Consider the following 24,530-nt stretch of genomic DNA (forward strand, 5'->3'; position numbering starts at 1 on the left):
CAATTAACATGCTTCCTGTGCTGTATTGTTATAAATTGCTTTTACCAGAACTGTTTGCAGACAGTAGTTAATTACAGCTGAATCGTCATTACTTGACTGGCCACGACTTCCTGTAAAGCTCTTTTAGCATTAGTGTGCCGCTCAATCGAGCAATGCAGAAAATATCTGTTCCTTTTTTGGTCACACTGACTGGCAGGAGACAAATAATAGGCTGCAGTTTTGTTGTTGTTGCTGTGGCTAAATATTGGCTAAAATACTGGTATTTTTCTAAGACATGAGTTATGTGAGGTCAGAAATGGGGAATCTAGCATAGGACATTTTAATGCTCCATAGCTGGTACAAGATATTTGAGTTGTTGGACTTTGTGGTTGTTTCCAAACATCTCATTTCAAGATTAAGTGTACTGATTTGAGAAAAGAATTGGCAAATGGCATCAAATCCAGGGGCAATGAAAGCTGTCTGAATAAAGAAAAAAGAGCAAAATAAGCAATTGGTCCTCTAAACAAAGGAGATGGACAGTTTTGTCTTTGCAGCCCTTTGGATTCTTTGCATAATAATACCCTGTTGTCAAGGAGGGAGGGAGGAAGGAAGGAGAGGGGAGGAAACTGTGCTGAAAGAAAAGCTTATCCAGACTGTGAAGTGACATGCTCTGGATTTAGGAAACTAAACGACATGGAGCAGGGAGCAGGACTTTATACTTTGAGAGATCTTTGGACTTTGGAGATCTTGATTTGATCTGTTCGACGTTTTGCCGAGGATGACTGAAAAATAAATGTCGATTGACAAATCAATTGTGCGGGGGCGGTATCTCTGACTCTAAAGTCTATTTTTTTTTTCTCAGATCATGCCACGTTTGAGTTCACGCCTGTGACGGGCTGAGCAAAACATCATCTTCCTCCTCCTGCGTAACACACAGCTGCTGTCAGACAGCTCAGACCGAAAAGTTACTCAAGTTGTCTCTTATTTTCCAGATTTCATTTTTTTTATTTTTTTTTATCTCAGCATCGACTCCTTCAGACCCTGCTGTCCGCCGCCGGCCCGCCCCAGCATGCTGGACTGACGTCTGAGGAATGGCATCGGCTGTGTTTGAAGGCACGTCGCTGGTCAACATGTTTGTCCGGGACTGCTGGGTCAACGGGATCCGGAGACTCATCATCAGCCAGCGGGGAGAGGAAGAGGACTTCTTCGAGATACGGACAGAGTGGTCTGACAGGAACATTTTATACTTGCATCGGAGTTATTCCGATCTGGGGCGGCTGTTTAAAAGACTGGTGGAGTCCTTTCCTGAGGACAGAAGAGAGCTCTCCAAGTCTCCACTGCTAGAAGGTTGGTCTGAAGGGAATGTGACAGTTATATGACCGGAAGTGATGGTAGATCAGTAAATAGCCTACAGTAAGAAAGCATCACAAATGATATAACTATTAGCCAAATATAGCCTACATGTTTTAGGGTTACATTTCAGGGGCGTAGCTGCAAGTTATGGGCCCAAATGCGCAGGAGGTGGCAGCCCCCCCCCCCCTTAACTTTCTCTGCATCTGCACTACTAGCCTATATTTGATAGGGCTGCAACTAACCATTGAGAAGCAAGAACTAGAAAATATTATCTACTAGATATTATATTAATATAATATCATTAAGCTACAGATATTTTTTTTATGACTTGTTGGAAAGGTAGGTTTTGCATCTTTGGCTCTACCAGACCAGGAAAATGTAGAAGCAAAGTTTTCCTCCCCAGAAGTGGAGGGAGATTTTTCCCTTTCATTTTTTGTGGATTACAGTCAGACCCTGTTACCTAACAAACTGTGTGAAATACAGTATAACTATAATACATTTTATAAATGTATGATTGAGAACCATATATGGGCATTCATTTCCAGGCATCTCAGCTTTGGATAGATTGAACTTTTAGACATCACTTCAATATAGAGCTTAACTAAATAAGATGACATGATTTATATGTTTTGGGCGGCAAAATAAAAGCAGTAAAAACACACTCAACATAATCAATGAGGGTTTAAAGCTTATCTGAACTAAACTGCCTCATGCTTTTGTTTGGACCGGTTAATATTTAACAAAATCCACTTTGGGGAGTCACATTAGCAGACCTATCACATAACCTGGAGACAACGAGACCAACATGCTGACAGGATGTTTCTAATCCTGGTCAATATTTCGGAGCTAAAAGGCTGTGTGCTCTATAAGGTCTGCTTTCTCTTGGATTGCCCATGGGAGAATAAAAAAAAAAAAAATACCAACACTAATGTGGACATTTGCTCTCTGCACCTGATACGTCATGGCTCTTTAGGATGAATGGATACTGGGCTGTTTAAGCAGCTATTTTCTGTAGCTCAGGAACCACCCCAGTTGTGAGGTCACAGTGAGGTGACAGTTTCGGTGCTGTGCCAGCATCAGGCTAAAATCAGAATCAGGTTTATTGCCAAGTAGGTAAGGAATTTGCCCTGGTATTTGGTGCATATGATAAACATATTAAGAGGACATAAACAAGAAAAGCAAAGCACTGCAAAAGTCAAGAAATATAAATATAGAACTATTACAATAGGAATATGAAAAAAACAGTTTTGTGCAGGATGTACAAAATATATCTATCAGGGGATGTGCAGAGGTTCACATTAGAATAAATAGAAAGAAATTAGAAATTCTGCACTATGCTTTACTCAGACATATCTAGACTACATTAAAACAATAAATAAATAAAACATATAAAACATGTTTCCAAATTCAGTGATTTAGATTTATTTTTTGATGGATTACATTTTTATTTGTGTGCCACAAATTTTCTCCGACATTTTGATGATATTTTTCACATAGCCTATCTTTCACAGAACAAATTAGTTTTTTAGGTTAAGATGCCTGCTTCCCTTATTTATTTGTTCTTAATCTGCCAGTGGCGTTTTACTTTGTGCATATAAAACATGAATTACCATTAACCATCCTTGAAAAACAACTTAATTGACAGGTTTAGAGGTTATGAAAACGTGCTGTGACGTCTTCTACAGCAAAGTTTCAGACAGGGCTTTGTAGAGGGCAGTCTTTTGCCATATGTAGCTCAACCTATATGGACCTCAGGGCTTGGATCTTTGACACTGTGGTGCTGTGGCACTTCCAACAGGTTTGGCAGAGCTCCCAACTTGTTCTTGTTTCTTGGCACTTCCCTTTTGTCTCTACCCACTGAGCCTATACAAATGTTTTGGAAACATCCCTTTAGTGGCGACTGGAAAGCATTGCTTCCTGCCCGTGCACTGAAATAGCTGACAAGCTTGTTGACAGCTCTCTGCTCTGCTGCTGCCAGTGCAGTCTGCAGTGCATTTTGGGAAGAGACATTTCGGATCTCATGACTCACTTTTTGCTTCTTCTTTTAATGTATGTCACTTGTCTGATTACAGCTTTAAAGCGTAACGCTCGCCAAAATGCAACCTAGGGTCTTCTTGTGAATGTACCCGAGTCAAACTTTCATTTAAAAGCATAATTTGGACGGAAACGCCACTTTTACGCACTACTATAGAGCTGGGTGATAGGGCGAAAATCAGATATCACAATATTTTTGACCAAATACCTCAATATCAATATTGTGGCAATATTGTAGGGTTCACAATTGGTGCTTTCACAAAATATGCACACAATGAGATTTTTGATAAATAATCATCAATTATGTTGATATAATAACTATGTGGGTAAGTTTTAGGAGCTTTCCATCTTTACTCTCCTCGTCGCATTCGGAGATCGACTATTTTTGACTGGCAAGATGGCGGGGACCGGAAAAACCAAACCACTAAAGTGAGTTGTTCAAAACCTTTCTTTTTAGTAAACTCTGTGTACACAAACAATGTTCTCAATGTTTCGAGTTCATGTGTAGAGCCCTTGGTGATACTTGGAGCAAAGTTTAATGTTGTGTCGAGCCTTCTTAGTGTTTTAAAAATGTTGATTTTGATGCTATCATAAAAGTGCCCCTAGCTCTCCCATTCAAGAGGCCATTTGACCGAAAAACGAGAATACGGTAAATCTTAAAAGTGGCGTTTCCGTCCAAATTATGCTTTTAAATGAAAGTTTGACTCCGGTACATTCACAAAAAGACCCTAGGTTTCATTTGGGAAGAGTTACGCTTTAAGATAAATGGAGCTGTGATATCAGCACTGAAGGAGACATCAGTGTTAACTTTAGTGACTTAAGCGAGTTTGACAATTACATGGATGGATAGCAAGCCACAGGGTTAATAACATTCCCCTAATGGCCTTTTTTTAATTCCTAACTCTGTTCAATATTTCATTAGCATCCCCTCTAACTGCCACTCAGATTGAAAGTCCCCGTGAAAAAAACATTGCTTTGGCCTTTCTCAATCCACTTTGCTCCAGTTTCTGCCCATGTTTTCCTGTTTCTGTGCTGCGTCTAAGCAACAAGGAAGGCGTGCAGAGCTTTCAGACTGATGTCATGATGTGAAAGCGAGACGAGTGGACCTCCCATATTTAGTCCCTCTGGTCTGCGAAGGCCTCTTAACACTTACCTTACATGTGACCCCAGAGTGAACAGAGACAGGAAGGGATTGCTCACATTCCTTGGGAGACAGATTCCACCGGCTGTGTCCAAAATCCCTCCCTCTTACACTTTATCCATTCTCCTTACATAAGAAATACTCCATAGTATATTCTTGGACACTATTTTTGGTTATCATGGCGCTAATTTACACATCCCTTAAAGGAGGCGCACTGAATCATGTTTTTTTTGTAGTGTAAACATTCTGGACACTATTATTTTCCTTCCTTGTTGGCAGAATTATAGATTAGATGCATTACATTTAAAGAATGTACAACTTTAATGGTGTTATATTATGGCCACTGAAAATTGTGTTTTTGTAGATTACTGTAGTGCCAGAATTAAAGGTATGGATTGACATTTTGGGAAATAAACATATGCGCTCTCTTGTTGAAAGTTAAATGAGAAAATCGATAACCGTCTCATATCTGTCCATAAAATGAAGCTACAGCAAGCAGCTATTTTATTGCCATTACTCAGGACAGTTGTTGGGATGTGGTCATTGTAAAATAGCATTCATTTTAGCCTATATTTTATAGTGCTGCAACTAACCATTGAGAGGCAAGAATTAGAAAATATTTCACATGTTTGCTTGATAAATGACTCAAATATAAAAATAAATGTTGCAACACATTATAGTTATATAGTATATAGTTAGAATATTGAAACTTAAAAAAAGTTAAATAAAGGTCATTAGGTAATTACAGTGCACTAGGTAGCGATTTTGGACACACTGCAACATCAAATACTGGTAGTTGTACACACGGGATATTAAATGAGTGTAACATTGCCTGGCCTTTTCATGGACATGGCTGTTCACAAAGGTTTGATGTCCTCTGCTTGTTGACTCAGACGTCCAGAAATAACATGTTGACCAATTTGCAGAGAGTTAGCGGTTAGATGATAGAGCGTTGGGCTGCTGACATGTGCTTATCAGATCAATGTAGAAGATAGCTGTGAAATAGCTGGTGCTTACAGCATCTGATGACCGTTTAGATAATGTGTTCGACGATGACTCGGACACAGTCCAGTTCCTGTTGCATCTACTTCTACTGTATTATTTCAGCTAATGGACGAAGTGGCTTGTCAGCACGGCATGCTGTCACAGAACTAACAGATGGGCCACTTTAGTGTGCAATTAAATCAAATAGGAGGCGGGCGCATACACCGAAATGTCATGGTATCAGTGTAGTACAAACTTGTTGCACTAGGTAGATACAAGCTGATCTTCCATAGGAGATAATTAAGAGTGAAGGCCATGAAGAAACAACCAAATTAGACTTACTGGGGGCTGAATAAATAATCTCAGAAAGAAGACCACTGTAGCCAGGAAGCCCATGCAGGAAATGGACTCGTTCACAGGAAATTGGAGGAAAAACACTTAGGGACCCTGGTAGGAAAATAAAACATAGCTGTGTTTTTGTGTCAGTGTCTTTTGAAGACATTTTCCAGAAGACAGTAATGTAATTGTCACAAACATAGCAAATCTGAGATGAAATATACACAAATTAATATTTTATAGTTGTTGGAGATGAAACTCACTGTGCAGTTTTTTTTCCTTGCCTGTCTGTTTGGTATTTTGGTGATTTGCCTCGAGTCCCAGTGGGAGAGAGCTGCAGTAGGAGGGGTGTCACATTCAGTGGAGCACTGCAATTGCGGTGTCAAGGTTGATGGCATTTTGTGCCGCCCTCATGCTCCAACCAAATCTGCACTGCCCAGGAGTTTTGTGCCTTTAGTTGTCACACATGGACCGCTCCAAAGTAGCCCAAATCCCTTTTATTTACTGTTTTACCTTTATTATAGATCCTCAGAACCAAAGTCCAGCTGCACAGAATAAGGTTTTATTATGATTATGGTAGTCACGCTTTATGAATGAATGATTCTAACCAGCATCTGTTATCCACAACAGCTTGCTTATTGTATATGTAAGCCTTTCAGCTGATTAACATCTTGTATATCCCTCTGATGGCAGCAGGTATGTGTGGAATCTTCGGTCTCTAATTAGAGAGGCACACATCGTCAAATTGTAGCTTCACACACCAGATCCACTGTAGTTGCCACCACATTTAAATATTGCGCAACCAACACAGAGTTGTTGCAAAAATAACCACACATATTTCTCTTTTGCACATCAAGCAAGCCTTTTATACCTTTAGTATTCCACACAGTCTGTAAAAACTCCCCTCATCAACAAAACACTAGACCTCATTCCTGATTTTTAATTTTATTTGAATGCATTACAGAGCAATTTATGAACTCAAATGTGGCTTATATATACATATATACAGTATATACATACATTTTGATTCAAAATAAAGATGCATCCTTACACAAAACATGGCGACCTCTGTATGTCCACAAATATTTATTAAAAAGAGACATAATGTGTTAATGGCAGCATATTTGGGATGCAAAATATTTTGTGAGTCCCAGACAAGTTTCCTCTCGGGACAAGCTCCTCTGGACTTTCCACTCTATGACCAAACCGTCAGTATGTTATGGTGGAGAAAACAGCTTTTTAAAGGGATCAGAGGACTTGTGATGATTGTTACCAGTCCCTAACACACCCTCTGATAACGTATGATAATACGTTCTTCCTAATCCCACCCTGTTCCATGTGCACCCTGGGTGCGCTGTGTGCTTGCACCTAATAATAAATAATGTGCACTTCATAACATCAGCGCTCTACATGGCAGGACATAAACATATACTATATTTTTAAAAAAAAAATATTTTTTTTTTTTTTTTTTTTTTTTTTTTTTTTTTTTTTTATTATATTTTTTTTTTTTTTTTTTTTTTTTTTTTTTTTTTTTTTAATAAAAAATTTTTTTTTAAAAAAATTTTTTTTTTTTTTTTTAAAAAAAATTAATATGTGGGTTTCCAATATTCTGGGCTGGAATTGTCTTCTTTTCTGCTAACCTAGAGGTTGTTTTCTGACTACAGCTACATGAAAACACCCAACTTTCAATATGCAATCTGTCCAACTGACTTCCTTTAACAACGCATAAACATCTTAGAGTTTCTCCCAGCATTGATGGACCACACTGTGACACATGCTTTCTTTATGTTTATGATATTAAATATAGTCTCTAAACTTTCAAAAGCTACTTTAACTGTCTAAAACGTTACTCACAGCTGTTTGGATATGACAAAACAACTAAATAAATCAGTATAAGCCCTAAACATTAGAAGAGACCGATTAGCAGTTTTATTTGCCTGATAGCCGATAAAGTTAATTAATTTAAAATGTGCGCTACTTTGGCTACGCCACAGCTCTGTGTCTGTCCCTCTGCTTCGGTTTCACTCACCACTGAGTCTGACTTAAAGGTGCAGTAGGTAAGACTTATAAAACTAACTTTCTGTCATATTTGCTGAAACTGACCTTATGTTTGAGTAGAACTACATGAAGCGGGTAATACAAAAAAAAAATCTGGCTCCTCTGGCACCACCTACAGCCTGTAGTGCGATTTGCAAAAATCCACAGCTCTCTGTTCAGATGCACCAATCAGGGCCGGGGTGTCAATCACTGCTCATGCACACGCATTCATTCTCCCTTTTGGTGGGGAGGAGCTTAGGAGACTGTTTTGGGCTTTAGCAGAAAGGGGGGAGGGACTGAGAAGTTGTTGATGTTAAAAGTCCTGGATCTTCGCAGTCCTACCTACAGCACCTTTTAATGTCCCGCCCACAACATTATCTGACTATTTTTTACTGGGTATTATGTTCAAAGTTTCTAATTTATCAAATAATAGCTTAAAGCATTTAAACAAGTTGTGTTGGAGTTTGTAACATTTCAGACTTTTTTGACTTAAAGATTTTCATTTTCACTGTAAATACGTATCGGCTCGAAATATCGGTTATCGGATTTATTAACTACTAATAATCTGTATCGGTATCGGCCTTGAAAAACCAGCATCGGTCAATCCCTACTAAACATGTAAGATATGTCACATGTACAGAGAAAACTGGCAAACGGGTCTTAAAGAGACTCAAAGGTAGTATGAGGTTCAGGCTGGGTGGGAGTCTCACTTGGTTCCTAGTGGTGATTTAACTGCCCTATCACTCTTCACAGCCCCCTGGGTATGATGTCATCACTGCTGGCCATTATAAATGGATGAGACTGTGACTGTGCACAGTGTTGCTGTAGGCTCTCTTACTCAGTACTTCCATGTAACAGTAACCGCTGTGTGACTGCGTTTTGTCTGTAGCACTTACATGAGACAGAGACTCATCACTGTGACTGCAGTCTTCCATTATTATTCTCACCACATTCCTTTGTCAGCATGGCAGTAAATGTGTCGCTGACTGCTTGCTCACATGGGCGGCAGCCTTGTGTTGCTCAAAGTGCTGATTTTACACTCCCACTACTTCTTAAATTAGTAGTGTAGTGTTATGCGCGGTTAAGATGTTATTGTGTAGCTTTTCTCTCTACACCTGTTAGCACTTTCCTCCGTTATTACTGCTATCGTACAAATGTTTGCAATTACACTGGTAGTGTTCACAGCATCACATTGTGTTCTTGTTCTAAAGATAAAAAAGTCTTTTTTTCCATCCTCCTACTTTGGGTAAATATCAGGGAGCATTGTTAATTAAAAGGTTACTGTAACCTTTTTTCAAGACTAGGGATACATTCAGACCTGTCTGGCTTTTTGTGGCCTGAAAAGATAACAGTCTGGTGGCAGCAAAGGTCAAAGCAGCTGCTCTTTCTCTATCCAACAGGCTCAGAAATAGTTGCACTAAACATTTTTAAATTTGGGACAGTTTTTGGAGATCAGACTCTTTAGTTTAGAGTTGTTTATATATTCTAAGATATTTTTTACGTTCTGCATTTAGCTGTATTTCTTGATGCTGTTGGATTGGATTGGGGGTTTGGAAAGAAAAAAAAAACATACAGTTGAAGTATACACTCTGAATGTATAAGCTTCACAAAGATAGGATTATTTGCAAAACCGTTGTGTTGAATTACATTAGATTCCAAAAGGGGGATCTAATAACTAACTGTTTATAAAACAAATCCTCACGCTAGAGCTGATGATTTCAGATATTCACATTTATTTGTTTCAGGGCTGGTAAAAATCAAAGAGGCAAACGACATTGAGGAGAAATTAAACGAGGTGGAAAGACTACTGAAGAATGCCATCAACATGCCGTGCAAGGTAGGTACCTCAACTGTAACCCTTTGAATATATCAGTACTTTATTAGCATGTTCACTGTACATTAGAAGATTTTCATAATAACTCATACTTACAACTATGTAGACTAGATGACTAAAGACCTGGCTCCACAGTATTCCAGGTCAGAGGTGATGTTGACTTTCTTTGAGCGATCACCGCTGGACCAGGTGCTGAGGAATGACAAAGTCCACCGAATCCAGCCGTGCTTTCAGAGTCCAATCAAGATATCAGGTATATATCTAGTATTGTTTTGTAACACAAATCGAGCCACCGTTGACATCCCTAACGTCATGACGACTAAACCGGCACTCTGTACCTTTTTAGAAATCATGCGGTCAAATGGATTCTGTCTGGCCAATACAGAAACCATCGTATTTGATCACAGTCTCCCGGAAGAAAAGGAGAGACCCTCATCCACCGACTCTGTGGAAGATACGTAAGTATTTAGACCACATATTTCTGCATTTGTCTTCTTTTAAAAAAAAAATGTTTATACTTTATTGCAATGTTCTTTCACCCTCTTCCAGACAATCGTTAACACTTCTGAGTCCATTGAACATTTACTTTTTTTATACATGTACAAAGAAAGGGAGGGGGTAATTGGGAAGTACCTTATTACAAGTCTTGTGCAAGATTGAGATTTTTAATTTACAGATTTTTATCTTTGGGGTACATCTTATTCCATTTGTATGTTTGATCTCTGATTGTAAAGGTTCATTTTTCCATGTCTAAAGTTTGCTCTATTGTAGGTTAGATAGGTTAGGTTAGATTGGTTCCAAAGATTTTCAAAAAATCATGCCATGAGCCTGATTATAAACCCAGAGTGAGTGAGTAGACCCAGCAGCAAGATGGTTGCAGTTTAACACAAATGACCTACTTGTTTTCTACAAATATTAGTGTACTAAATAGAGTGTACAGTAAGTGTTTTGGTGACTGTGGAAGTCTTTTAATGTGACCCAAACCCAGGACACTCTGCCCCCACAGGAAGTGTGTCTGTGCACCCCTTCCTTCCCTGGGTGTGTGTAGGAAGCAAAAGAGGAACACATTCCTCTTGGTATTTCTTTTCTTGTACTAGCAAACAAAGTCTTTTATTGGTTATTGTAAACTATTAACATAAGGCCTTAAGGCTAGACACAAAAACCTATTTTTTTCACATACATTTTGAGATTTCTGGCTCTTTTGCTTCCATAACATGTCTTCTTTCAGACTAGTGGAAAGAAAACATCCAAAATACACATTTAGGTGTTTATTTCACTAAACTTAGTGTATTTGTGTATTTGCGTTGTTCATATATCATTTATGCAGTGATAAAAAGAGATATTTAAAATTCCCTCTGTAAAAACGTTTGACTCTAATATGTCAACAAAATAAAACAAGAGTTTTAAACCTGGGCTCATTCAATGTTCAGATGTCTGTTCTGGAAATAATTTGCATATTTAGGCTTAAAGAAAATGTGTAAGACAAAATACAATTGACTTAATATAAGTTAAATGCTACTGTTCCTACCTTTAGACTAACCGGTCTGTCCCGTCCTTGGAGTAATTGTGTCTTTGATTTATGTATGTCCAGGTATGAGGATGGAACAGAATTTTTGCCAATGGAAGCAGACCTGTGTGATGAGGAAACCGAAGCGTATGTCACCAACCTTTCCTACTACCATCTGGTCCCATTTGAAACTGACATCCTGGAATGAACAACTGATGCCTGTTAATGCACATCTGATGCTGTCATTGAGGAATATGTACTCTTAAATGGAACCTATAGCTATGCAAAGCTGCATATAGCTGCTCCAAGTAAATGCTGCTTATCCTAGCAAACTCTAGAGTTGCTTGTCGCCCATTTTGGAGTGGCGCAGATGTACAGTGCGCACCAAATTATTGGAAGAATGCAACAGCTGCACCACTACTTAATTTTTGCCACTTTGAGCGACGTCATCACCAGTGTGCCTCATTCAGAGCCTTACTTGAGTGTGTCAAGAAGAAACAGGATGATCTTTATACTGGCTACAGAGGGCTTTCACGTGTTGTTACACAACCTGGGGCAGCAACAAGGGAGGTTCTTGAGTCCTGAGGCAGATGTAAACAGCTGGAGAGGTTTCAAAATGTGCAGCTTGACCACTTCAAAAGTATTCATCAAACACATCATTGTCTGTGGTTTGGAGTGTGAGTGCAGCCAGAGAGGGGAGGGCCACACGGCAGCCTACAGTATCGGACCTTTCACTGTTAGAAATGTAGCTGAATCGACCAGCACGCCTTCTTTTTCTATCTCAATTGTTTTATTGTGTCGTGTTTATCTTCCATCATGGCATCGGCCCGGTTTGCCAGGAGATATGTGACGCATCTGCAAAGCCTATTGTCTTCTCATTGAAACTGCTCCCTGATGAGTTATCCACAGTGTTACCACTCTGGTGTTTTATTCCTGTAGGAATACAGCAAGCTGTCACAAAGATATGTGTATAATATTTGTTTATGGTGCACTTTCCACCAGCATGTAGGAACCTTTTTTGTTTGTAAAAGACCAGCTTGAAACTTATGGGATTATTCCTGTTTTGTTGCTGTGATATGCAGCTGGTTTTACAAACGTGAAAGAATGGAAGTCTTCTGGTTTTTAGCATTAAAAAAAAAAAAGTTGATAGTAAATGGAGCGAGAATAATGACGCTTTTATGCTAATTGACTCACTTGGGTTTTGGATTACTGTGGAATTAAAGAATGTAAAAGAAATGTTAAGTGTATCATTTTGTTGCAACTTTCCAGAGTCAGAACTTAATGCTGCCTCTTTGGATGTTGGAATTTTCTTTATGAAGTTTTGTCTGAATAATAAAGTACAGTAAAATATGTGTTTGTTACATACATAGCTGATAATGTTGCTTATTTTATGTTTATAAACAAATAATTTGATATATCAGAGCGTAGATTGAGTGTTGCCATTATGTGGACAGCTAAATCATCTCACCGCTGTTGTTGCCATGAGATGAGTGATGAAATAGGGCAAAGACAGCTTTGTTTTTTGGGTCAATGGAGGTCATACAGTGTCTGACCCGTTCTGTAAGATGACGTGTGTGGGTTCAGTCAGACAGCTGACTGTGGGAGCCTGCAGCTCGGCCTGCGATGGGGAAACAAGTCCTCTCTTTATCTTAAGAAGACAAATGACCTTGCTGTACTAAAACTTTCTATAGAAAAAGTTGTGTCAAATAATCAAACACTCGATTCAAATTCATGCCTTTTGTATGTTTTCTGGGTTACTTTCACTTCTCGTGGCGCCTTTTATGAAACCATGGAACTCAGTGAAGCATTACTTTTGTTTTGAATGCAAGTGAAAGGCAAAGAAAGTGTATATTTGTGTAGGGTCGACTGTAAGGAAGTCATCTATATTCATTGTTTTGACAGTTTTGTCAATGCAGAAGTCATTATGGCCTTACAATGTGGGCTAACAGCTTGTGTCCACTTTCCTGCCCCTCCAAATACAAAAGGCATTCAACCCTCACGAACTTGGCACGCACGGCTTCAACAGGACGATCCTCCGCATGAGTCTATTTAGTAACACAGTCATGATCACCATTCACCCCATGAGAAAGTACAGCTCTTTCTCACGGTGTGAAACTATTTCATGCTTCTTTTTGTTTTTCTCTTTTCTCCAAGAATGACGTCTTGAATTGGAGCATATTCTTTGGACGTAAAGGTTTCAGTTGGAAAAAAAGTCAACGTACATAATCGGAATGATTAATATGATTCAATAGAAATAAACAATTTGTTATTTACATTTCCATACCAAGGTCAGATTTTCTGATGTTTATTAAAGGCTGTATGAGTTCATATTTAAAGATCAAATATGTATTTAGACCTCTGTCTATCTTAAGACCCTTTGCAGGCTGAGTAATGTATTATAAATATTCTGCCACAGTCTCTCAGATGTTATGACTAAAATGGTACTCATCTGATGTTTTATTAACATATCAATATGCCCATCATGCCAGCCAGAGGGTGTGATGATTCATAGGACAGTGTGACCGATTATATGAAAATAATATTACACAACATTTTTTAACTATTTTGTAAACTCCAGCCACTGTGTGAAGCTAACCATTTTATGCCTTGCAATTTCATTTTTAAGTGCTCATGTGTTATGTGAGATTTTTGTGTGTGTAAATATGTAAAAAGGTTTGAATGAAGATAATCTTAATTTTGAAAATGAAGTTTATGTGTTAATGTTTTTAAAGCTATTCAGACAGTATTAGATACAAATTATTATTATTATTATTCTCGAAACATATGTTTCCAATAAAAGAAATGTCCATGTGATATTTTGTGTGTGGAATTGATGATGGAAATACATTTAGTGGTCCAGAGGCCAGTACATTTGCTCAAGTACTGTATTTGAGTACAATTTCAAGGTAACTTTACTTTACTTGGGTATTTCCATTTTATGCCTATACAGTACTTCTTCTTCTCTACATTTCAGAGGAAAATGTTCTCTTTCTACCACATTCATCTGACAGCTACTGTAGTTATATTACAGATGAATTGTACAAAACATACGGTCATCTTACAATTTATAATACAAAACATATGTAAAATAAAAATAGCAGTCCCTCCTTGTTGAAAGCTACATTAAATTGCTGCTTACATGTGCTTATGTAATAATAACAATCAAGTATTGATTTAGATATCAATATGAAATGATAGAACAGGGGCCATTCTGCCTGCTTAATGAGCCAGGCTGGATTACCAACAGGGCAAAACAGGCACCTGCTCTGGGGGCCCAAACATTCAGGGGCCTCAGAAGCTCTGGGTTTAAAACACCCAACTGGGCACTGCAGTCAGTGTGAAGAGAAGGAAACAGTGGAGCATGTCCTGATTTCATGCAGCAAGTATAAGAAGGGTCATGGTTGCAGGACTACAAAAGTTAGGAGAAGTGGAAATCAGGGTCAAAGTTGCGCTTGATAGTGGGGTCACCGTAGAAGAGAGGAAAAAATATATTTCAATTTTGAAAAACCCCGGTTTAATTAAAAAGTTGTAATGGGATATAATAGCTGACGGTGAGTACCAGCAAGAGGCAGTAATGCACCATATGGGATGCCAACTGCTATAAAACCCTAAAGAAGAAGAATGTGAAAGTACTGTATTTATATAGCGCTTTTGTCTTAAAGGCTATCAAAGAGGCACCATTCACCACTCACACACATTCATACACTGTGGCCGAGGATAAGGTGCCACCTGCTCATCAGATAAACATTTTACACTCAGGAACAATTCAGGGTTCAGCGTCTTGCCCAAGGACACTTTGACATGGAACTGCAGGACCAGGGATCGAACCCCTCAACCTTCCAATCAGTAGGCAACCGCTCTTACCACCTGAACCACAGCCGAAGAAGAAGAGGAAGAAGAAGGAGGAGGAGGAGGAGGAGGAGGGAGGAGGAGGAGGAGGAGGAGGAGGAGGGAGGAGGAGGAGGAGGAGGAGGGAGGAGGGAGGAGGAGGAGGAGGAGGGAGGGAGGAGGAGGAGGGAGGGAGGAGGAGGAGGAGGAGGGAGGAGGAGGAGGAGGAGGAGGAGGAGGAGGAGGAGGAGGAGGAGGAGGAAGAGGAGGAGGAGGAGTTTACATACATTCTTTGCTGATTGGGTATCACCTATGACACAGCCAATAAATGATAGGGAGACAACCCACCAAACGAGAGAAAACATATCTCAAAACCGTTGCACGCTGTTTCACACCGTTCAGAGGAAACATGTCGTTCAACACGGAAAATGATTGAACGTGCCCTAGGGTTCACTGCATGTCAATTGGAAAATTTATATATTTGTGCCACTAAAGTAAATCAGCTAAACTGGGTCCTGCATCATTAAGTATTAACAAGTCTAGTTTGATTACGTTTATTATTTCAGTTTATATTGTATTGGTTGGTTTCTGGCCTGGGTCTCCTGGTATATAATGAAGCTGCCATGTTTTGACTGTTGTGTGCACTTGATGGGCTACAGGACACACAGCTACACAATGCACAGAGGGTGGTAGATATGGAGTACTTTAATACCTACATAGCACATTTTGCTTACAAGTATTATTTTGAATGTAGGACTGTATTTGTAATGGAGTATTACTAAATGTACCTACAGTAGGTAATGGACATAGTCAGTGTATTTGGCCAGTTGCCCGTTTTGATGATCTTAGAGCGCCACCTTGTGGTGAGTATCAACAGTTATGCTATAGTTATAGTATCATTGTGACATAATTTAATACAGTTAAATACAGTTTATTGTCTGATAAAGATATGATTGATTGCAAAAAAAAAGCAAAATATAAATTTAATTAATTTCTTATGATGGTCTTTTTAGCTCCTGGTTAAAAAAAAATGCTCTGATATGTTTGAAAATGTCAAAATATGGGAAACAACTTAATTTAGTTGTTGTTGGACTTAACAGTAAATAATATGCAGCTGCCTTGTCAATCTTTTTTTGAAAAACATTCAAATGTATGTACTCAAAATTATGGGACAGGGAAACAAGAATTAGAATTTAAATAAATAATTAAACAATATAATAAAAAAAATAGAAATGGGATAAATACCACAGTCTATGATACAAACTTTAATAATATAAAATTATTTTTAGAAACAAATCATTGCCTACAGTATTCCTCTTTAAAGAGTTCACAGTACAGTTTGACAGTTGTATTAGCTACTTTTTTGTATTTATAAGTTTGAAAGTCTATTATAGTCTATATATTATTTTAATCCACATAAAAATCCAGTGAAATGGTCGTAACTTTACAACATATACTCAATAGGTTTAATGTTCTATTTATCATGTTCAAAATGACATTTTTAAACTCAAATTTTGATAGTATGATTAGTTTTAGTCAACAATATAATCTTTCATTTTTATGAACAAACGTTCAGCCGTTGGTGTCTGAAGCAGGCGGCAGTCTGCGTAACCCCGCGCATGCGCAAGCTGGCTCGATTTTAGCATCTGTATTTCCTGCTTGCTGTCTCCACTCGAAGCCATGGCAGAAGTAAAAGCTTCCCTGATTTGTGGCGGTACGTTCACTTTTTTATTCATATCCATTTAATGCTACACCATACCTGTCATCACAGCATCTGTTAAAATGACCCTTAAAGCGCCTGTTGTCCAAACTGTGAAGGGAAACTGATGCTCGTGTTAGCAGGACGAGCTTTAGCCTGGGGATGCTTCAGTCATGAGGTTTTAGGCTAGAGGGCTGGAGAAGAGAGACTGTAAAGCTCTCGTTGACGTTAAAATAACATCTTAATTCCTGTGTTAATGTTACAGTTCTAGCGGCGTTCCTGTCTTCGGCCGCGCTTGCATTTGTTGAAGATCTAGATGACACGTAAGTGATGCACCCCTGCTTCAATATTTCACCTTCCTGCTGCTGTGACATTATAACGTGCTCATGCAATGCAACTTCCGAATAACGATTTACCAACAGCCTTGATGTGGGTACAAATCAGAGTTTAGTTCAGTGCTTAGCTACTTCTTCTCTGTTGGAGGAGAAGCATATATCAAGTTTGTCTATTTTTAATTTTTTTTTCTAACTTGCATTTTATGCATTGTAACCATATTTTTAAGGGTTCATCACATTTTTTCCAAAGTGCTACATGATTGTAATTAAACAGAGGGTTGTGTAAATCAGAACAAAGTTCTCCGGTTTCCAGTTGCACAGTGCTTTTTTAATTGGATGCCTGTGGTGGGAAATCTGTAGAGATTTAGTCTCTTGTGTTTTTTTGTGTTTGTGAGTCTGTTTTTGTAATTACTGTAGGGGGGCTTTTTCTGCAACTTCCTTAAGATAATTACCCTCATATCCACATAACTTGAACAGTAATTGTTCTTCTGTCTGCTCTGGCATTATTTCTTTTAGATTTAAAGACACCAGAGTGAATGATATCTGGCTGGTTGATGTGAGTCTGACACACACACACACACACACACACACACACACACACACAAATAAACTAAGTCTGGGTCCATTCAGCTATGCTTTACTTCATATACAGCACGCCACTTTCCCGGATCATCCCTTGCGGAAGTGGCAGCAGTCGTGGTGGGATGTAGGAGGGCGGGGGCCGGAGGGGGTGTGCAGACTGTCCTCTGTGTTTGTGATTAGAGAATGAGAAGTCATGCATGCCGGACAAAGCCAGGGGGCTCGGAGGGGTTTATATCAGAGTTTGTGTCTGGGTCCATAAAAGCAAATCAAGCTCGAGCACCAAAGCTGCTTTCACTCCTAGTTTGGGTTGCAGCAGTTCAATACTGTGTCAAATGGTTTTATAGATGATTTATAGATTTCTCATACACACTCCGTGTTCAGAACTGAGTAATTATGGAATACTTTACAGTTTAATTCACAAAGTTCAAATTGGAACTAAATTAGCCTTATCAGCCAACTCTGCAGCCTAGTCTAATAGTTTTGGCTTTAAAGCACATATAGGGTTTAGTCTCACCGCTGTTGTCAGTCCTGTTATTAGCAGAAGTAGTCTGTTTGCAACAAAAATGTCAAAACGATAGACAATAAACCCACTATACAATACCTGCTCAGCACCAAACAGCAAACAGACACCATTTGCGATTAGCTGGTGAGCATAGTGGAGCATTTAGCAGCTAAAGTGACGGATGCTTCCCTCAGGAGTTGGTGGAGACCAAAAACATAGTCCATATCCACGATGTTCCACTTCCGGCATTGCTCCGTTGTCTCCGGAAATTCCGCCGGATTTCACTTTTTTTTTACCTTCCGCAATCTTTGAGTTGGCATTCTAAACTCCGGTGGATTTCTGAGGACTATGGTTAACTGCTCCTCAGATCTCTGCAGGGTAAATCCAGACAGCTAGCTAGACTATCTGTCCAATCTGGGTTTTCTGTTGCACGCCTAAAACAACTTTTGAAGGTACACACTAGGGCTGTGCTTGATTTGAAGAAATTCTTAGTCGACTAACACTCATTCAATTGTATCGACTAATCGATTAGTTGAGTTAATCGACAGATCTGTAAATCTGAGTTTCTCCGCAAAGAGTCATGCAAAAGCACCACTTTAATTCTTGTGTTTACCAGAGATGTGCTCATACGTTTCTTGGAAATAAGTCATTCAGCATGAAAAAAGCATAAAACATGACTAATCGACTAAAGAAATCTAAGTTGACTAAGACCAAAACGACCGATTAGTCGACTAATCGACTAAGAGGGAGCAGCCCTAGTACACACGTTCCACCAAAGCAAGTTCCTTCCCGAGGCTATTTTGTAGCTCCTCCGTTGTGATTGTAACTGGTTTAAAGGGGTGATAGAATGATTATATAGGGTATTTCACACTGTTCCTTATGGTCTCCTAATAGGGTATTTAACAATGGTTGGGCTGAAAATGGCTTGGTTGATATTTTTTTTGGCCCTTATGCATCCCTGTGTTTTGGCTCTATTTGGAACGACAGCTTTTCTTCCAAATATGGTATGCCGATACGGAGACGATACAGCAGGTCTCATATTTCAAAACACACACACACACCGCTGCACAGCGCACACACACAAACACAGACTCACTGTCTGTTACATGCCCAGGCGCGAGCCGCAGCGGCTAAAACAGCCGAGACAAAATAAAAACGTTTCGACACTTTCATTATAACTATAGTGTTGTTGTAACGTTACTCTTGCGACATAAAAAAACCTCCACCAAAGAATCACAACTCACCTCGTAGCTAGTAAGGCGGGGAGAGGAGAGTGAACCCCTGCAAGCCTGTCCTCTGCCAGTGCCTCTGCAGCGCTGCGTTAGATCGTTAACTCCCTCTCGTCCGATATACTCGTTCTAAACCCTTTTCTCTGGGCCAGTAGGCTATTCCGTTGTACAGTCTGGAACACTGCATTTCCGACCGTGGTTCTTTTTCAATATCCTTGCAAAACCTCCAAACTTTCTTCTTTTCTAAAGTACACAGCGCAGCTTGTGTGGGAGATCCTGACAGAGCTCCACCTCAGGGTGTCTGTGAAGGGGGAGAGGCCGACAGGGAAGGCAGCAAACCCGGCCAGCAGCTGCCACCTGTCTCAGCAGATTGTGGAGCTCGTAAAGTCCGACACTGACTTACCAAATTTGCAATTATTCATCAATTTTCATAAAACGGCCCATATTTGAGCTTTACATTTCTCACATAAAAAAGTCTCAGAAGTGAATTTTGTAATGGAATAGCAGAGATCTGCACGACCTAGATTTAGAAGACTAACTGACCTCAGATCAGTTAGTGGCCTAGTATGTAAATTTTGGGGCGTTACAAAGATAGAAGGTTGAGCCAAATGAGGAGGATTTGGGAGGTTGACGTCAACTTCCAGCTTTGTTGAGATTCGCCCATTTTCAGAGGCAGTTTCAAATTGTGAGATTTGCGGAGGAAAGAGGTATCAATGGGATTTTGAGGTTCTATGTATGTCCTAGTTACCCTCCAAACTGTCGTTATTCAACTATGACAAGGTAAAATCGGTTTTGCATTCTATCACCCCTTTAAAGAAATGCTAATTAACCAGAGCACGTTTTTCTCCCATCCCGGAATGCTGTGGAGGAAGGTCTGGCAAAGCGAGACTACCAAAAACAGAGCTAAAATTGGCAGTGAATAGGCTTACATTCGCAAAGTGGACACAAAAATGACTCCAAATAAATGATAATGTTGCTCCGTAACTGCTGGACGTGTAAATAAGTTACTGTTTGTTAAGTTAAGTTCGTCATATCAACTTAAAAGATATGTCAATGTTGTGTTCACAACTTGTCTCTGCTGGCCAACAAATCATTTGTTGCAGGTTTAAGAGGTGTCCTAAATAGCCCTTCATCTGATCCTACTTCGCATCAGTGCATTCAAATGAACCCAGCTACTGCCATGAACAATACGTCTCAAGTTTTGAATGTTTCCATTGTTGTTGTTTTGTACTTACTGTAAAGAATCCATTCCAGAAGTTATACACAATATCAGGTAGTCTTTCACAGTACAATAGTGGCAACAACACAGCACAAGCAAAGCTCAAGGACATATACACAAAGAGGCAAGACAATCATTTCAATCCATTTTAGCACACACCATTAAACAACACCACTACCAAGTATTTCATCTAGTTGGCGTACTTTCAAATAAGGGCAACGTTTGTTCAATGTAAGTAGTAGCTGTAGTGACAATGTAGTATCTCTGGTGTAAGATGAAATGGAAATAATGGAAATTTGTTTAAAAAAACCAAACCTGTACAAATAATGATAAAACATAATGGTGACAATATGTTGCACACGATCTAAACATTGCTTCCTTCTCCTGAACATTTTTTTAGTTCTATGCGCCGTGGTGCGGCTACTGTAAAAAACTCGAGCCAGTATGGCATGATGTGGGAGTGGAGCTGAAGAGCTCTGGGTCGCCGGTCCGCGTGGGAAAGATGGATGCCACTGCTTACTCTGGTGAGTTAATGATGAAGGTCTTACCTTGGAGCCTGTTTGTCCCCAGGTGATTATTTCATGTGCTGGAGACAAAGATAGAGCAAACTAATTGACTGTGTTGATGAACAACATGACGATGCCTGTATGTGAAAAGGCTTTCTGGTCTTATTGAAAGCTCCCGTAAACAATATTAAAGGTGTATTTAGTTTTTTTTGTTGTTGTGACTTTATCATAATATCTCAATATTATGATATATTTTTACCATAATAATCATACAGAGAAAGATGAGTGTTATGAGTAAATACACAATAATCATCCATTAAATGATGCATGCCGTGCCTGAGGAGTAATCCATGGACAAACTCAAGTTCCCTAAGGGCCACACTAGAAAATAAGAATCATATCAAGGGCCAGACATAGAGTGTATTGCTTTTATGTCATTGGAAAAGTAAAATATCTTTGACTGAATTATTGCATGTCTCATATAGTCTTCTCACTTACAGTTTGGTCGACGAAAATGCCAAAAACGGTTGGAAAAAGCTTAAAAAAAAAAATTGTGAAAAGTGACAAAAAGTAGGTGGGCCAAAATGTTTTGTGAACCTAAATGTAGATAGGGGCCGGATCAAAATTAGCAAGGGGCCGGATTTGGCCCGCGGGCCTTGAGTTTGACACGTGTGGTTTAATACATTGATTGACAGACTGCAACCTTATTTATATTTCACAGGACTTTTTAAAGGAATAGTAAAAAAATGTTTGGAAATGCACTTAGATTGTAGTTGACCCGTCGCCCTGCTAGTTGAGTCCCCGCAACGCTACCAAAATGCATTGCACGGCTGCTCCCGTAGGAATGAATGGGAAGTGGGGATATGACGCTGACAATGGACACGTCCCTTCAGATGAGAGTTAGAATGTGACCACTCTCGTTAGCTGTCCCTTAAATATGAGGCTACAGCTAACAGCCAGTTGGCTTAGCTTAGCCTGGCTTTGTAGCTTCTGTTGCGGCGTGAGAGAGTTAGATGAGAAAACTGATAACAATCGTCAAGAAAGAGAATATGAGAACAGGATAGATGGTTCTGACGATAATTGTTTTGCTGTATATTTGTTTTCTATGTTGCAGGAATGGCATCAGAGTTCGGTGTCCGTGGTTACCCGACAATAAAACTGTAAGTGACAATTTAAGCTTTGTACATCAGATATAGCTCAACCTACCCCTGTCTCAACTTTCATGTAAATTTAAAGGTCATTTTGAACTTAAAAGCCAAAGATGTTATACTTTGATTTGAAACGTTGTGTAATCATACATTATATATATATATTTTTTTTAAATTGCTGTAATTTTCTTTACCACTCAGTGCAGCTTTGAATAGGCTTTAAAAATCCATATGAGATTAAAAGGCTTATTGAATTTTGTACCGACCTACAGGGTCTGGACACAGAATGATAATTAGTCTAATACAGTATATCTGCAGATTTCACTATCTCTGTGAACCCTCTAGTGTTAAGTATTTGTTAAGCTCTTGTGTCAGAGAGGCATTGATTCAACTGTACAGTAATTGTTGAGGCTGTAATTTGGTGTTATATTATACTATATTGTATGAATGTCTTTACTTAAATTTGTAGTGTGTTATTATCAGGATCCTTTTACCCCAATGTCGTCTTTTTTTATCCCATAGAGGTTTGGTGTGTTGAGATGCCGTTAAATGACTAATTCAGGAGGGAACAAGGTGTTGTTGCTGCTTCCTTAAGGCATAACTAAGTGACAAACTGTTCACACTCTTTGGACTTACATTTTATTAGGTTTTTTTTGGCACTCCTGGATGCTGTTAATTATACGTTGCGTGGGCAATAAATTGTGTTTTAAAATCGGCTTTTGCAATTCAAATTAGCCTCTTGTATTTTTCTTTTCTCACGTATGTCCCAAATCACTTAAGTATATCCTGTGAATTATTGATTAACAAATCAAGAGTGTTCAATGCTGTTTCCCCATGTGAACAGTGTGACATTTCATTTTTCTTGAAGTGCAATTGGTATTTATTTTTTCATATAAAATTGATGAATTTAGGTCGACGCCAGCGGCTCGGCAGCCGAGCTCATGTTGACTTTAGAGAAATGATCGTACTCCAAAGCAGACTTTCCTCTATGTTTTTGAAACAGAATCATTTATCTGCACACTGCCATTATGGGCTCCCCGTTTAGTTTCATCAAGCTCATTTGGGAAGCTGCCACAGGATCACGGCAGGGGTCAAAACATTAAACCAAGCAAGTGATGAAACATCCATCGAAGAACACCAGATACCTCCCTTGGTGACAGAAGGAGACTTGATTTAGAGTTCCAGCTCCCCCTGAGTTCATTAAGCTCTGTGGGCTGATGCAACCTCGGCAATCCTTAATGCATTCTGCTTCTTGAAGGAGCTCGACTCGAGCGGTTTCTTTGGCTGAAAACTCAATTAGTTACAGTCATTTGTTGTTGTTTTTCATTTAGGATGAGAGGTACGAGATTTAGATTAAGTTGACCTTTGGGATGAAGATGCATTGTTTTGCTGTTTCATCAGAACAACTTGTTGTTGCCATGCTCAGAAGTCAGGCAGGGACTTTTTGAAGTTGGGTTGTAAAAGGTACTTAACAACAGTAGATGGCGGTCGGCACTCCCCCAGTTTGAAAAAGCAGGCAGGAGGACAGGCACTCCAGCTAAACAATCTACTGCTGCTGATGGGGGCAGCAGCTAAGCGTATTTTAGCCACCCAAACAAATTCGATATCATTTTAGGTATATGCTATATTACATATACAGCTTTACCTTGCCGTCAGACAGCCGTTTTGTATGCTCTCGTCAAAGCCACCAGACTCCATTGACAAAAACAGTCATTTTACCTCACAGGACATCGGTTGGTTAGTTTGTTTGTTTGTTAGTTCCTAACTAACCGATTGAGGCAGCGGTAGACCAGCAACTCCTGTGTTCTGTGAGGTAAAATTACTATTTTGTCAATAGTCTGGTGGCTTTGACGAGAGCATCGATGACAGATTCAAATTTCCTGTTTTAATAATTGTTTAGTCTATGAAATGTAAAGAACGAGAGTCCCAGGTGTCCAATACCCAAAGATATTCTGTTTCCAATGATAGTTATTCATTTGTTGGTAGTCTATCCAACAGAACACCTTTTGGGATGTGGTGGAATGGGAGATTTGCAGCATCAATGTTCAGCACCTTGTTGAATCCATGCCACAAATAATTCAGCCTTTTCTGGGGGCCGACAGGAGTCTAATACCTAACCAGGATTAGAAAAGCGTACCGAACAAAGTGGCCAAGGAGTGTATAAAACGGAGAGAATCAGCAAATGTTGACATTAGAGAAGCTGGAAGTAACTGATATTTTGCCATTTTTGCTTGATTAAACAACAAGAACAATAATTGAATGCCATAATAGTTGGTG

General features: G+C 39.3%; 2 protein-coding genes across 2 annotated transcripts in view; both read left to right on the plus strand.

The window, feature by feature from the left end:
* Positions 1-609: 609 nt before the first annotated feature.
* pxdc1b (PX domain containing 1b) lies at positions 610-12,570 on the plus strand. The gene is made up of 5 exons (XM_039790363.1): positions 610-1,326; positions 9,610-9,701; positions 9,834-9,951; positions 10,045-10,156; positions 11,290-12,570. Exons 1-5 carry the CDS (start codon positions 1,071-1,073, stop codon positions 11,411-11,413), a joined length of 702 nt encoding a protein of 233 aa, XP_039646297.1. The 5' UTR covers positions 610-1,070; the 3' UTR covers positions 11,414-12,570.
* Positions 12,571-16,625: 4,055 nt separating this feature from the next.
* The window catches only part of LOC120552326 (protein disulfide-isomerase TMX3-like), a 36,701-nt gene continuing 28,796 nt past the window's right edge, over positions 16,626-24,530 (plus strand). The window contains exons 1-5 of the mRNA XM_039790266.1: positions 16,626-16,747; positions 16,998-17,055; positions 17,584-17,623; positions 21,000-21,123; positions 22,220-22,265. Of these exons, the coding sequence (XP_039646200.1) occupies positions 16,714-16,747; positions 16,998-17,055; positions 17,584-17,623; positions 21,000-21,123; positions 22,220-22,265 (302 nt within the window). The 5' untranslated portion in view covers positions 16,626-16,713. The remainder of the gene's footprint in view (positions 16,748-16,997; positions 17,056-17,583; positions 17,624-20,999; positions 21,124-22,219; positions 22,266-24,530) is intronic.

The sequence above is a fragment of the Perca fluviatilis genome, chromosome 22 (assembly GCF_010015445.1).
Source record: "Perca fluviatilis chromosome 22, GENO_Pfluv_1.0, whole genome shotgun sequence".
Lineage (NCBI taxonomy): Eukaryota > Metazoa > Chordata > Actinopteri > Perciformes > Percidae > Perca > Perca fluviatilis.

What these genes read in the sequence shown, in the direction of transcription:
- pxdc1b (XM_039790363.1), top strand. Translation starts at nt 1,071, where the DNA reads ATGGCATCGGCTGTGTTTGAAGGCACGTCGCTGGTCAACATGTTTGTC. An exon ending in CCATCAACATGCCGTGCAAG is followed by an intron (nt 9,702 to 9,833) that starts GTAGGTACCTCA and finishes CTGGCTCCACAG; the next exon opens with TATTCCAGGTCAGAGGTGAT. An exon ending in ACCGACTCTGTGGAAGATAC is followed by an intron (nt 10,157 to 11,289) that starts GTAAGTATTTAG and finishes ATGTATGTCCAG; the next exon opens with GTATGAGGATGGAACAGAAT.